At 40.4% G+C, this 14,122-nt stretch overlaps 1 protein-coding gene across 2 annotated transcripts in view; it reads left to right on the top strand.

The window, feature by feature from the left end:
- pacs2 (phosphofurin acidic cluster sorting protein 2) overlaps positions 1-14,122 on the top strand; it is a 68,462-nt gene that overhangs the window by 46,382 nt on the left and 7,958 nt on the right. Inside the window, exons 10-19 of one of the 2 annotated variants that reach the window (XM_078277498.1) lie at positions 1,155-1,245; positions 2,186-2,257; positions 2,603-2,727; positions 3,478-3,610; positions 4,438-4,542; positions 5,558-5,664; positions 6,521-6,675; positions 7,537-7,647; positions 8,296-8,404; positions 10,061-10,093. In XM_078277498.1, the coding sequence (XP_078133624.1) occupies positions 1,155-1,245; positions 2,186-2,257; positions 2,603-2,727; positions 3,478-3,610; positions 4,438-4,542; positions 5,558-5,664; positions 6,521-6,675; positions 7,537-7,647; positions 8,296-8,404; positions 10,061-10,093 (1,041 nt within the window). The remainder of the gene's footprint in view (positions 1-1,154; positions 1,246-2,185; positions 2,258-2,602; positions 2,728-3,477; positions 3,611-4,437; positions 4,543-5,557; positions 5,665-6,520; positions 6,676-7,536; positions 7,648-8,295; positions 8,405-10,060; positions 10,094-14,122) is intronic. The other variant, XM_078277499.1, reaches the window with a different exon arrangement.

The raw sequence follows: 14,122 nt of genomic DNA, 5'->3' as shown, positions 1-14,122 counted from the left end.
TCTCTGTGGTTGTCATTCTCTGCACGGTCGGAAACGGAAACGACTTTAAGTTTATGAGACACCTCATTAAAACGTAATCATAAACTTAAGAGTGCTCCAGCAGTTTTGTATCACATTTCAATAAAAAAAAAGAAGAAAAAAAAGAATGATCAAAATCAAAGCAGCTGAGGCTTATATATCCTGACTTGCTTGGTTTAATGCTTCTTGCGGTCAGCGTGGTCTGGGCGGTACGGACGGCACGCATGGTTGCCCCGAGCCGTCTGGTCATTCATACTGATTGCAGTCAGAGCGGATCCAAGAACGGACTTCTTCTCTTCTGTCTGTGGGACCCAGTCCGCCTTGTTACAAAATCTTGGAGGTGCACGGCTCGGCGTCAGGGGCGGAGTGAAGGGGTGGCTTCTTGGGCTTCAGTCCTGAATGTTTTCTTAATAGCCCTTAATCTTGGGCGCCCAGATAGCTCAGTTGGTAGAGCGGCCGCCAATATATAGAGGTTTACTCCTCGACGCAGCGGGCCAGGGTTTGACTCCGACCTGCGGCCCTTTGCTGCATGTCATTCCCCCTCTCTCTCCCCTTTCATGTCTTCAGCTGTTCTGTCAAAAATAAAGGCCGAAAATGCCCCAAAAATAAATAAATTAATTAAAAAAAGCCCTGAATCTTTGAGGTTTTAAAATAACTTCTTCTTTGTGTCATTTTCCCTTCAGTCTCTCTGCTGCTGTTCACGCCAAATTCCTACCCTGTCACCATACATTATTAAATAATAACATCAGTTTTTGCCTCTTCTTAGGTGGCAGGAGTGACAATGAGTCATCCTCAACATTTGTCATTCTCTGGTCTCAGAATGATGAAGACAGTTGGAGAACAATTAGATACCAAACAGGATGTTTTTTTTTTTTCCCCCTGGCAACTATCATTATCACGCAGTTGTGTAATATCGGCGGCGCTGAGCGCAAGAAGCATGAAACCCGTTTTTAGGGTTTAGCCGTCACTGACTGTACATGCAACTTAACTTAAATTGTTACTGTTCTTAAAATAGCCTAATGTGATGCATACCGAGCCACTGGCTCAGAGGAGACTCCTCATATCTGTCAGTCCCAGTCGATAGTCGTGTTGAGACAAAGTGATTTGTCTCAGCCAGATTGTTTCTTGTGTTTCAGGCCATATTTCGAGGGTCTCTCCCTCTCCAGCTCTCAAACTGAGATCGGCAGCATCCACAGCATCCGGAGCCACAGGGAGCCTCCGAGCCCGGTGAGACAAATGTCACTGCAACAATGTATAAAACACTCCTAAAGCACTTCAGCAGGATTTCCCTCCTGCGTATTTTAAACATGCGACTTCAATACATTTTGCTTGTGTTTCTGATCACATGGCCACCTCAGACCCCTGCTTCCTCTACATCAGAGATCTTCAACAGGGGGTCCGGGACCCCTAGGGGGGGGGGGCGGCCGACAGATTATTGTTAATTTGTTAAGTTTTTTTCAATTATTAAAATGTGTTAACATGAATCCAACATATTATTATCAAATGTAATTCAGCCTATTAGTGAAAAAAGCCCACTGATGATAGCCTTACTGGCCTATAGGTGAGGTAGTCTCTAAGGTAGCCACCCACAGATACAGTTCATCCTAATGATTACCTGTGCCACGTGTATGTGTAACATTAAAACATGATCAATAAAACAGTTATTTTAATAGCTTAGTATTCTATGGCCAAAAAATGTATGTATAAAGGCTTTAGGCTGCCCTACATAGTATTGCAACTTAATTTTATACAATATATGTAATAGAGGGTCCCTGATCCGTCTCTCTCAGTTACGGGGTCCTTGGCTTAAAAAACGTTGAATACCCCTGCTCTACATCAACCTAAACAAACTGGGTTAGTAACACCAGAGTGAAACAGCTGGAGGCCGACCAGTGTAACCAATGAACTGCACTGACAAATCCACTAGAGCAGAAAGGCGTCAATTATCCTGCTCAATGGCATCTTTTACTGAAGTACAGGGGAGTAAAACTCAGATTTTCCCATCAGTCCGCAGTTTTAAATCCGTTATAACGTGATCACTGGTCTGTTTGTGAAACTGTAGGGCTTCTATTGAACCAAGAATCCATCTCGAGGCGTTTAATGAAACGGTGCTTCATGTGAAATGAAAGTCCCTGGGTTTGTTATTCTTCTCACCATCTCATTCCAGCTTGACCCAGATAAAACCAAGTGCGCTGGGGTCAAGTATCCAGATGACGGCGTGTCTGATAACATCTCCTTTGTGAGTATAAACTCTTCAAGCTGCCTGAGATCAATAGTCGTATTGTTGTAAGTCAATATTTTGAGTTTGATTTTTTAGTGGCTTTTAAAAATGCAGAAATGACACGTTTGTTAACTTAGGGTCCAATGTGACTGCATAGTCTCTATAGCTATAGTCCCACTGTTACTTTACGTTCAGGAAGAAGAGACGCATTTAGCAAATCACAATGGATAGCAACTAAAATCCTCTGGCACAGTCGAGACATTTAACGTGTGAAAAAGGGTTGAAAAGAAAAATTGCATAAACACGTCTGTCAGCTCTGAACTCATAAACCCTGTTTTTCTCTCTCTTTCTGTTTCCTCTCAGGAGCAGCCGGAGGCGGTGACTCCGACCACAGAGCTGGAGATGGACAACATGGACACGTTTCTAGAGAGACTGCCACCGAGTGGCAAAATGACCAAGACAGAGTCCCTAATCATTTCATCCAACAGGTAGAATTACATCAACAACAATAATCCACTTCTTTAACCCTCAGAGGTCTAAGGGCATATCCTTGATTTTTTTTCCCCCCACATCTTCTTTAATTCTCCTTCTAAGCGTATTTGCATAGAACCTGGTGTTTCATATCAAAATGTTCAGAACAAACTCAGCTTTCTGTAAAGTGTTTGTCCTAGAGCAATGTGTGAAGAGATAATTTGGCCCTAAAGCTGAAAAATGTTTGCTTTTTGAAATTCCTCAAATGTCTTGTGAAAACAAACCTTTACCCACATGCACAACTTGTTTTGGTGCATTCAGTTTTGTTTACCAAAGTCTTAGGTTCACAAAAGTAGTGAATATATATGACTAAAATAGTACATAATAATACATGTGTATATAATAATACATGTATAATAAATGTCGAATATGAAATTTTGTACTATTGCTTTTTGAGTAGGAGTGTTGTCTTTTGTCTTCAGAGGGTTAAAGATCTGCAGCATGGTTTTTAGAGCTGGCAGAACTCTTGACCGTAGACATTCACAGAGAAGAGCATGACAGATGTATCAATAGTGTCTTGTAAAAGGGAACAGTAGTGGATCAGTTTTTGGATTTGAATTAATATTAGTGGATGTGTGCCTTTCTGTAATCATCTCCTACAGATCGAAACGGGCTTTATGCTTTGTGTCGTTGACCGTTACATCAGTGCCTCTGCTTCTGGCACTCCAGTCCTCCACCTCTCTTGCTCTGCTGTTTTTCGTTTTCAGGCAGGAACCAAAGTTGGCAGGGAGGCGAGGCCGGAGCACGTCGCTGAAGGAGCGCCAGCCCAGCAGGCCGCAGAACGAGAGGGCCAACAGCCTGGACAATGAGCGGTCCCTGGACACACGCTGTCACCTACAGGTAGGAGGGGGAACTGCAGGACAATCCAAAAATATCGAACGTTCTTTCTGTGGAATGGATTTTATCAGTAGTGAAATGTAATAGTTTAGATGATCGCCGAGAAGGATTCGTAAGTGAATAACTGTCTCACTGTCTGGTCAATACTATTTGAACACAGTGGTGGAATGTAACTAAGTACATTTACTCAAGTACTGTACTTAAGTACACATTTGAGGTACTTTTCATGCCACTATCTACTTCTACTCCGCTACATTTCAGAGAGAAATATTGTACTTTTTACTCCACTACATTCATCTGACAGCTTTAGTTACTAGTTACTTTACACATTAGGATGTTTGCACCCAAAACACATATTCCAATGTTTTACAATATGACGGCCTACAAGTCCAGCTGAAATGATTAGACCATTAAACACCTAGTTGATTGACAGAACTGTTTTGATTTTTTCTGCACTGAGTACTTTTACTTTTAATACTTTAATACTACATTTTCATGATGATACTTACATACTTTTACTTAATTAACATTTTCAATGCCGGACTTTTACTTGTGTCAGAGTATTTCTACGGTGTGGTATTAGTACTTTTACTTAAGCAAAGGATCTGAATACTTGTTCAACCACTGGATTTTATCAACATGAAATACCAGACGTAGCCTCTCTACACACCATGATGTCTTAAGATTGATCTTAAATCCTGGTAAAACAACTGACTTTAAAGTTTTGAATCTGGAAGATTCATTCATTTTATCAAACATGTTGTATGGTCCCTTAATCACAAATATGGGTCCCTATTTTAACCCAAAGGTTTCTTATTTTACCTGCCTAGATCCCAAGAAAGACAGTGTATGACCAACTGAACCACATCCTGGTGTCTGATACCAACCTCCCTGACAGCATCATCCTCATCAACACGTCAGACTGGCAGGGCCAGGTGAGGAAAAGCTGCACGGCCACCTTCAAACGGCTATTTTTCTCTCAACATTTGCCTTTCAAATTCTGTTGGTAGAGCTGTGGATAGATGTTAAAAAGTGTATTCTCAAAGTTTTATTTATTGAGCCAAAGATTATTGTACAGACAATAATATAATTGAATAAGTGCTCATTTTTGTAGGAATGTGAAAGTAAGATTACAATCATGAATCTGTATATAGAACTTTAAAGGAACACGCCGACTTATTGGGACTTTAGCTTTTTCACCGTATCCCCCAGAGTTAGACAAGTCGATACATACCCTTCTCATCTCCATGTGTGTTGTAACTCTGTCTGACGCCCCCAGCGCTAGCTGGAGGTAACCGGTTCCAACTAGCCTACTGCTCCCAATAAGTGACAAAATAACACCAACGTGTTCCTGTTTACATGTTGTGATGTGTATAGTCACAGCGTACACGTACAAATAACAAGGTCACATGAGACACAGCCATCTTCTAACCGTATACATACTGGGAACTATATTCTCAGAAGGCGAAGCACTGCTACTCTCTGCTCCTCACCACGGGGCTTCTCAGGTGCTGCGAGCAAATCACTCCGCTCATGTAGCAATAAAGGTCTCTTAACAAAACATAAGAGACCTTTATTTCCCCACACTCTTCCCGTTCCTAAACCTACTACTTTACTCATTCTACTCACTAAAGAAATAGTGTATATATGTATTCTACAACTTTCACTGTGTCAGGTATGATATAAAGGGCTGCCAAATCTTACTGGGTTGTGCTAGTTTTTCCTTTAATACATATCTTATCCTTTCCAGACGCAATGTACTGTTAAAAAAGTTTATTTTAGGTTGTAAGAATTGTTTAGAAAGCACTACTTATTAAGATAGGTCTAATAAATGATTTATCAAATAAATGTATGACAGAGAAATACTTTTTTTTAAATGAAGTCGTACACTTTTTTTTTTACACAATTGTAGGTTTTGCTCATGTGTTTCTCCTTCTCCCCCTTTCTCAGTATCTATCAGATATGCTGCAAAACCACCATCTACCAGTAGTCTGCACCTGCACCACGGCCGACATCCAAGCTGCATTCAACACTATCGTCTCTCGCATCCAGAGATTGTAAGTCGGCCTCTCACTCACTCTCTCTGCTGCCATCATATAGTCTCGCATTGCCAGACCCTCCTCCACAGCGCTGTGGAGGAGGGTCTGGTTAGTCCACACAGCATTCCTGAATGGGAGAAGTACGTGCTCTGGTTTATTGGCATTTCTGTAAACCAGTCACAATCGTCTTGGGCGGTGCTAAGCACCGCACGAAGCAACGGCGCCTCCGGAAACCTCGGGAAGGAACTTGTTTGGTGGAACGTGCACGTTTAAAGGTTGTTTTAGTCTTCCTTTTAACACAAAGGAAGCCCAAGGCAATAGATATCCGGCCTTAATGAGTGAAATCCGGCGGAATTTCTTTCGGCAATGCAGCAATCCCAGAAGCAGAACGTCGTGGATATAGGCTAGCCATCATATATTCACACTTGAAAGTACCAGGCTGTTCTCATGAACCATTCGTGCATACAGCTACAGCTTCCCGGTGAAAACAAAATACTCACCCAGGAAATGCATGTTTGTTCCTCGGGAGTGTTTTAATCCAAACCACCATTTTTTTTCCTAATCTTAACTAGTCGCTTTGGTTCATAAACTTAACTGTCGTCGCCGCATGACACTGACTTTTTGTCAGCTAAACTCAACTACCAACTGCCGCTGATACGAGCGGAAGCTCCCAGAGCTCTGTAGTCGGTGTCACGTGACCAGATGGCGGTTGCCAAATTAATAGCATATCATACGAATTGGTGTGCATACATTTTCGTACTATATATCGTACGAACCTGTTCATGAGAATGCGTTTGAAAACACTTAGCTATACACCCAAATTGATGACATTGATTGTAAAAGCTGTAAGCTGTCCATTTACTTTCTTTCCTAGTTGCAACTGTAACTCCCAGACGCCCATTCCCATAAAGATCGCAGTGGCCGGAGCGCAGCACTACCTCAGTGCTGTTCTGAGGCTTTTTGTGGACCACCTTTCCCATAAGACCCCTGACTGGCTCGGCTACTTGAGGTTCCTCATCATCCCTCTAGGTTAGGAGCAGCCTTACTTTAATGTTGCTTTTATGTTTTTTTAGTTTTTACTTGCAATATATAAAGGTGCTAGTATTGTTCAAACATTAATGTACAACTTGTATTTGTCAGATTAATATCTTGTAAAATTGACTGAAAATGTACAAGATAATGGTGGAGACTTCTAGTAGCTTTTCAAGCTTAATTTCCTACAAAATGTGCTGCCTCTATTATGGGACAAGCATGTTGGAAAATATTTTGAATCTGTCTTTCACTCCTTTCACCATCCGTTATGACCAGAAGCTCTAAAACCTGTAGATCATTTTGCACTGGATGAATATTGCTGTATATTCTTCCAATTGGTGCTGTAAAGCAAACCAACCCATTTTCCTGAGGCTGCCAGTCCTCTCAGTATTGGTCTTATTTGTTTTCAACAGTTATAATGGCCAGGCCTAAACTTAATCTGCAGATTTTTTAAACAGTTTTTAGAAGGGATCCAGAATGAAAATCTTCAGAATTTAGCGAACTGTTTGTCTGCTTGAGGTGGATAGCAAAATCAGCCAGAAATCCTGTGGAAGATAATTTTTTGGCCATTTTAGGCCTTTATTGTAAAGGACAGCTAAAGATGTGAAAGGGGAGAGAGAGAGAGGGGGGGAATGACATACAACAAAGGGCCGCTGGTTGGAGTCGAACCTGGGGCCGCTGCAACAAGGACTGCGCCTTTGTACATGGGGCGCACGCTCTACCAAGTAAGCTAACCAGGTGCCCATCCTGTGGAATTCTACATCTGCAGATTCCATGTGGCCCTGACAATGACTTAACGCTGCACCTTTTAAAGCTGTTTGCTGTGTGATTTTGACTGTTTTTCTTTTATTGGTTTAGGTGCACATCCAGTCTCCAAATATCTCGGCACTATTGACTATCGATACAACAGTTTGTTCCAAGATGCTGCTTGGAGGGACCTGTTTCACAAGCCAGAGGCTCCTGTTATAGGTGGGCTCTTAAAGTCTTACTGACTTTTACATTATTAAACATTTTATAAAGTTTAGAGCAATCTTAAGAAATCATCTACAACCAGGAAAACAGGAAATTGAAAAATGAATATGAACACCTTAAAGCTATAGTGCGTAGTTTCTGTCACCCCCATGAGGAATTCTAAGTAATGACAACAACACTGTCGGCGCATCCACATGATACAAGCCTTCGGTGATCACACCCTCAGCCCTCCTCCATGCAGCTGCTAGTGGCGTTTATCCTGTCAAATCAAGGACACAGAGGATTACAAAAAACATGGTAGACTCTTCAGAAGAGATAATTATCTTGTGATTTTGATGTCCTCTTTGTCTCCAAAGCTGAACGCTGCCGTTGTCCTTTGTCAGCGGTGATGTAAAACGCATCACTCGAGCTGCTGCGTGCGAATGTTGCCAGACTACGGCATTTTGTAAACATAGTCATACTGAGAAATAAAGAGAGTTTTGTGGAACTGATGGGCTTAATTAGCTTTGTATCAACTCATTTGGCAGTGGCTTGAACATAATATATAATGATGTTGCGCAGTATAGCTTTAAATAATGTTTGTGACTATGTAGTCAGGTATACAGTCAGTAGTAGAGAATGAATGAATCCCTGTGTGCTGTGCAGCCCAGGAGAACCCAGACGTGGTGTCGAGGGTGACTCAGTACATGGTGGGAGCTAATGGAGCCCACCAGCTCCCCATCGCAGAGGCCATGCTCACCTACAAACAGAGGAGGTATGTGTTCATACTTGATTTCACCCTCATTTACTAACAGATCTGAGAAAGTGTCACACTGAGCTGTACAGAAGTGGAGTTTTATTAATTATTATACAATTATGTGTTTTTGTGAGGCACCCTGAAAAAGTTTGAATTTAGTAAAGTCTGGAGGTTATGGCTAATAAATGCTTCTAATGCAGAGCTTTTACTAGTTTTTCACAAGGGGGTTGAACTATTCTGTAAGCTCTATGAATAATCCATTTGATACATCAGCTGGCTTTTTCAAATACATTTCAAATGTAGGCAAAATTACAAGCGGGCATAATATATATATATATATATATATACATCGTTGCATATTTGCTTGCAATCAAAATGAATTAATCCGCAGGATTTTCACACTAACAAAAATAAAATAAATTGTATGCAATTTTATAATTACACAGGCTAGATCGTCTGCCCTCAATTTGTTTTACTGGAAGCAATTGTGAAACAAATAAATATCAAAGTATCACCAGTGGAGATTAACATTAAAGTAAAAGTTTGACATTTTGGGAAAACTTGTTAGCTTAGGACTAAAGACAGGAAACAGGAAAACAGCCTGCTTGGCTTTGTCCCAAGGTAACCAGCAGAGACTCCGGGGTCTCAGCCAAAAAATATTCTAGCAACCCTGCGTAAAAAAGGCAATTTTGTTTTTTTTACACTTTTACTCGTTTTTGTACGGATAAGACAATCAAAATATAACAAGTAAATGAGCTTACGTGCTGGTGCAACAAATGGGACCATCCGTGGCCCATTTATCTATCCTGCTTCCGTTACAATTTTGCGGGAACCAATCGCAAACTGGCTTATCCACCTGGCGCCGTTCTCTTAATACATCCACGCCTGGCGCGCTATTGGTGGGTTTAACACGATGCCGATAGAGAAGCAACCAAGCAGCTTTTTGTTTACATTCAACATGGCGGCCACCGAAGCGCAGCAACCGGTTGATGCCGCTGTCGCTGCTACGTCATCCGGATCGTTGGTCTGATTGGTTGAAGGACTATCCAGTTGCGTACAGAGTCATTTGAACTATGCCCGTTGATCACGCCTCTTGTGCAGTAGAAAATACAGCGCAGACTCCCCAGACTAATGTTCGGGGGAGTCTGGTGATAGCCAGACTACGTGAATGCAGCATTAGCCACACATTAGCTTGAGACGGCTATCTTAGTGTAATTGCTAGCTTGGTTAACACTAAGCTATCAACAAATCAAAAACAGAAAGGGCAACCACAGGAGCAATTGGGGGGGGGGGGGTAGATACATGATGTTTTTCAAAAATTGCTTAGTCGCAGATCTGAAAATATGGCGGATGTGACAATGTCTGGTAACAGCTATGGCATTGTGCCAGAAGCAGTTGCTACCAGGAACCAAATGTTCAACTGAAACCAGCTGCTGGTGGCACAATAGTTCATAAAAACGTATACGTTAGTTACATAGTGGTTCTGTTCTCCATTTGAACGTTTTCAACCCCCTTGTGAAAACCAAAATGGAGGTAAAAGTTTCACTGATGTGGTGGTGTTTGTGTGGGAGCGGCGGTGTCCGTCTTTTAAACATCACTGTCTTTCCATCACCGTGTGTGTGAATAACATGTTTTTATCTTTTTGTTGTATTTTTTTCTTTTCTTTCTTTGAAGGAAAAAGAGCTTTCATTTTGATTTTGCAGTAAGGTATTGTGGTCGATTGAGTTTTTTTCTCATGTAGCCTGGTGATTCATGTGCTTACTGTGTGTTGGAGCCATTTCCCCTCGAACCTTCTCAGCCTTTTCCTGGAGCTTGCCACTTTAACAGCTGCCTTTTTTTTTTTTCCTTCTTCTATTAACAGCTTGAGCCATAAACTTCTCAGATAAGATCTGCTATCCAGGCCACCGCTCACAGTTGTAAAGAACACAAGCACACAGACACACTAGGAGATTCCTTGAACTAATTAAAGCTGCGTTAGGTCAAGTCTTTATTTAGAAGTAAAGTTTTTTTATCAGCCTAGACACAAGAGATGCAATAAAGAAGAGTGTCTTTATCCATACCAAGACACTCTCGCTTTGTCTTTTTTGTCCAAGTCAAATTGTGTTTAATTGGACCTAATAATAATATGTTGTACACATGTATAAATATAGAAAATGTCAGGAAGAGGTCTGGTTTCGTCAAGCAGCCACTTCTAAAACTCCCTCATTAAAAGTAAGGATTTGCAGTTTTATGTGGAGTTATGTGTTTGACTATTTCCCTGCCACCTGTCAGGAAATAGGCCTGCACATAGTTCCCTGCTACACTTCCGTTTTGGGATTTAACAAATGTGTTAATAAGTGAGTTTTAGAGATTCTGGTAGGCATATTTTTTTCCCTTTGAACAGAGCCAGGCTAGCTGTTTGCCCCCGTTTGCAGACTTCACGCTAAGCTAGGATAATCAGCTCTTAGCTGTAGCTTTATATTTACCGTACAGACATGAGAGTATATCAATCGTCTCATCTAACTCTCGGGAAGAAAGCAAATAAGCTTATTTCCCAAAATGTTGAACTAACTATTCCTTTTAAGTGCTTCATGCAATAGTTTGGTGCACATTTTCTAAATGTATGTGTTACTCTGTGTGCTCTTGTTGTGAAGATTATTATTCCTGGCTTAATGAAAGAATTTCCTCAACAAAGAAAGAGAATTCGGACTTCTCGGTTTCTCCTCCAAAACAATCCCCATTGATAAGATATCAGAGGACTGACTGAAGGGTCAAATGTGCTGATAAAGTGGCAAGAGACCAAATCCAATCAGCTCTGTGTTCCCTCCTCTGGAGCTTTGTCTTCTGTTTCTTCGTCCCTGCTGTTTCCTCTCCATGATCTCCATGTGCTTCTGGCCATCCATGTCTGTCTGCTATTTGTCCAGTTAGAAGTAGAAAACCTGCACACGTCAAACTAACATTAACACTTTTTTTTTTGTAAATGAATCACAAACCTCAACCATTTAAGTTGCATGTTTGGTTTAATGTAGTCAAATGAGAGACTTTGGCGTCCTCATTGCTAAAGGGCCTGTTTTAAGATTATGTTAATATCTTTAAATATATTTCATGTTTTATTGCTGTAGTCTACAAGTTTATTTTGTGGTCACTGTAGCTGAGCGGAGTCTATTTTTAGCAAGTGGAACTAACATTTGGTTTTCACATAAAATATTAAGTTAAAAAAGCTTTTTGTTTCAAAAAGAGACATTTCAAATTTCTTTTTGTTTAAATCGAGCTTTCCTATTCCCCCTGTAATTAGTACCAAATTACATAGTTCTTTCAAGGATCGTTTATGGAAATATTCAGAAAATGATGGAACTGTGAAATACATTAAAGTATTGCAATTTTTTGACTTGGATAAGGTTTATACGAAATACTAACTGTGCAAAAATAAAGTGTTTAGAGACAGCAAAAACAACATGACATGGAGATGTAAAAATAGAAACAATTAGAATATGGAAACTCATTTCCATAATGCTACATTCTACAAAATGTAAAGTTAAATCATTATTAGCGGGCTGTGACAAAGGTTGTGCTGGTAGCTACAACAATAATATTAATAACTTTATTTATAAAGCATCAAAGGAAAGGTTACAAAGTACAGTACCTTACACTAAAAGAAGGAATACAAAGTAATAAAATCCAAAACGTGAAAGATAAAATGATATAAATGATGATTAAAAGCAACTATTTTTCAGTTCAAATCAGTAAAATAAAAATGAGTTTCAGGAAGAGATTTCAAAAAAGATACTGACTTTGTCAGCAGGGAATTTCACAGCTGTGGGGCCCGGTCACCCTTATAATAAGGGCCCTTTTGTTATACATTAATGCACAAGATAGTGGTAACAATATCATATGTTCTGTAATGTATAGTACAAACATTAGAAAAAAACTAATACGACTGACTGTATTCCAACCTAGAAACTAGTTTTGACAGAGTTGCAGTACTAGATTAGACCCTTATCTGAAAAGTGCATGTGTTATGTCCATATTTGTACGTCCAGCTACATGGATTGACATGCATGTGCATCTTTTAACCGATACATCCCACATTTAAGCTAATATCTGGATCAGACAGAAGTCATGTGATCTGTCATAATCCATCCGTGCAAGGCCAGATGAACATGACTCACTCACATACCAGGCAGACATGTGGCTTTCTCTCTCTGGCTGCTCTGAAAGTGATTACAGCCGAGAAGCGTTGTGTTGGGAAAAGAAAACGTGGCCTTGACATGTAAACTGTGACCTACTGTGGACTGTCTTCTCTCCCCCCTCCTCCCCCCCCCCCTCCCTTCTCTGTAGTCTATCTGTTTCTTCCCTGGGGGGGCGATGGCAGGTTTCTTCAAGGCAAGAGCAACAACCTCTCACATCATCAAACGCCTTTGCATTTAGAAAAGCATAGAAGTAGAACCATTTAGGCTACTTTTCTGACAATTGCCAGGAAAATAGTTCATGGAAGGCTTGTAAGTGTAGTCATACACTACCGTCCACAGGTAGGGCATGGAACTGGAGAAGTTGTGGATTTAGGTTGGTGCTCTTCCTTCTCATCCACTTCTTTATGACTCGGTAATTCATTTCAGTGATTCCCAACCAGGGGGTACTTCTGCAGTTGCCAGGGGTAGGGCTGTGCAATTAATCGGATTTTAATCGTGATTGCGATTTTGGCTCTTAAAGATCACAAACATAATGTAATGGAGAAAAAACATTATTTTGCCCATTACGTTTTGCAAGTAAACTCTTGTTTTGTCTTGTGTTCTGAATGAAAGGGGAATTTTACGGTTCAAGATGTTTTCACTGTTGATTTGTTTACCTGTTTTACTGTTTTGTTCAATAATTTCAACATCTTTACAAAAGTTGATGAGTAATCGTGTTAAATAATTGTGATTTCAATATTGACCAAACTAATCGCAATTATGATTTTTTTTTTTTTTTCCATAATCAAGCGGCCCTAGCCAGGCGTTACATAGTAAGATTGTAGAGTAGCTCAACTAATAAAAACAAAAAATAGAAATTGGGATTTGATCTAGGGCTGGACGATATGGAGAAAATCAAATATCCCGATATTTTTGACCAAATACCTCGATATCGATATTGTGGCAATATTGTAGGGTTGACAATTTGTGCTTTCACAAAATATTTACACAATGAGATTTTTGATAAATAATCATCAGTTATGTTGATATAATAACTGTGTGGGTAAAGGCAAATAATAGAACAGTTACAACAGTCTGGTACGTTCAGAAAATGACATCACTTTACTGTAATGCAGCCTTTAAAACCAGGAAAAGACAACACTTGTGTTATATCAGGATATTACGATATCCAGAATCTAAGACGATATCTAGCCTCATATATCGATATCGATATCATATCGATATATTGCCCAGCCCTAATTTGATCAAAAGAATATATCCACATATTAACATGAAGGAACACCTGAACACTATGGGCCCTATCTTGTACCCGGCAAAGCCTGACACAAGACTGTCTTTGCTAGTTTCAGACCAACGCAGTTGTCAATTTCCCATCCAGGGGCCACGTCTTTTAAATAGCAAATGCACCTGCACCCATGGGCGTGCTGGTCTTACAGGGAGGTGTGTTCAGGTGAATTCTGGGCGTATTGCTATCTTGAGGCAGCGGGAAGTGATCGTACCATTGACCAACAAAAACCTGGTCTAAAGTCAATAGCGCAGCATTTCACTGTTATTTGGTAAAATGCGC

Source organism: Sander vitreus, chromosome 20 (assembly GCF_031162955.1).
Source record: "Sander vitreus isolate 19-12246 chromosome 20, sanVit1, whole genome shotgun sequence".
Taxonomy (NCBI): domain Eukaryota; kingdom Metazoa; phylum Chordata; class Actinopteri; order Perciformes; family Percidae; genus Sander; species Sander vitreus.
The sequence above is the reverse complement of the archived record's forward strand: the minus strand, read 5'-3'. Positions and strand labels throughout refer to the sequence as shown.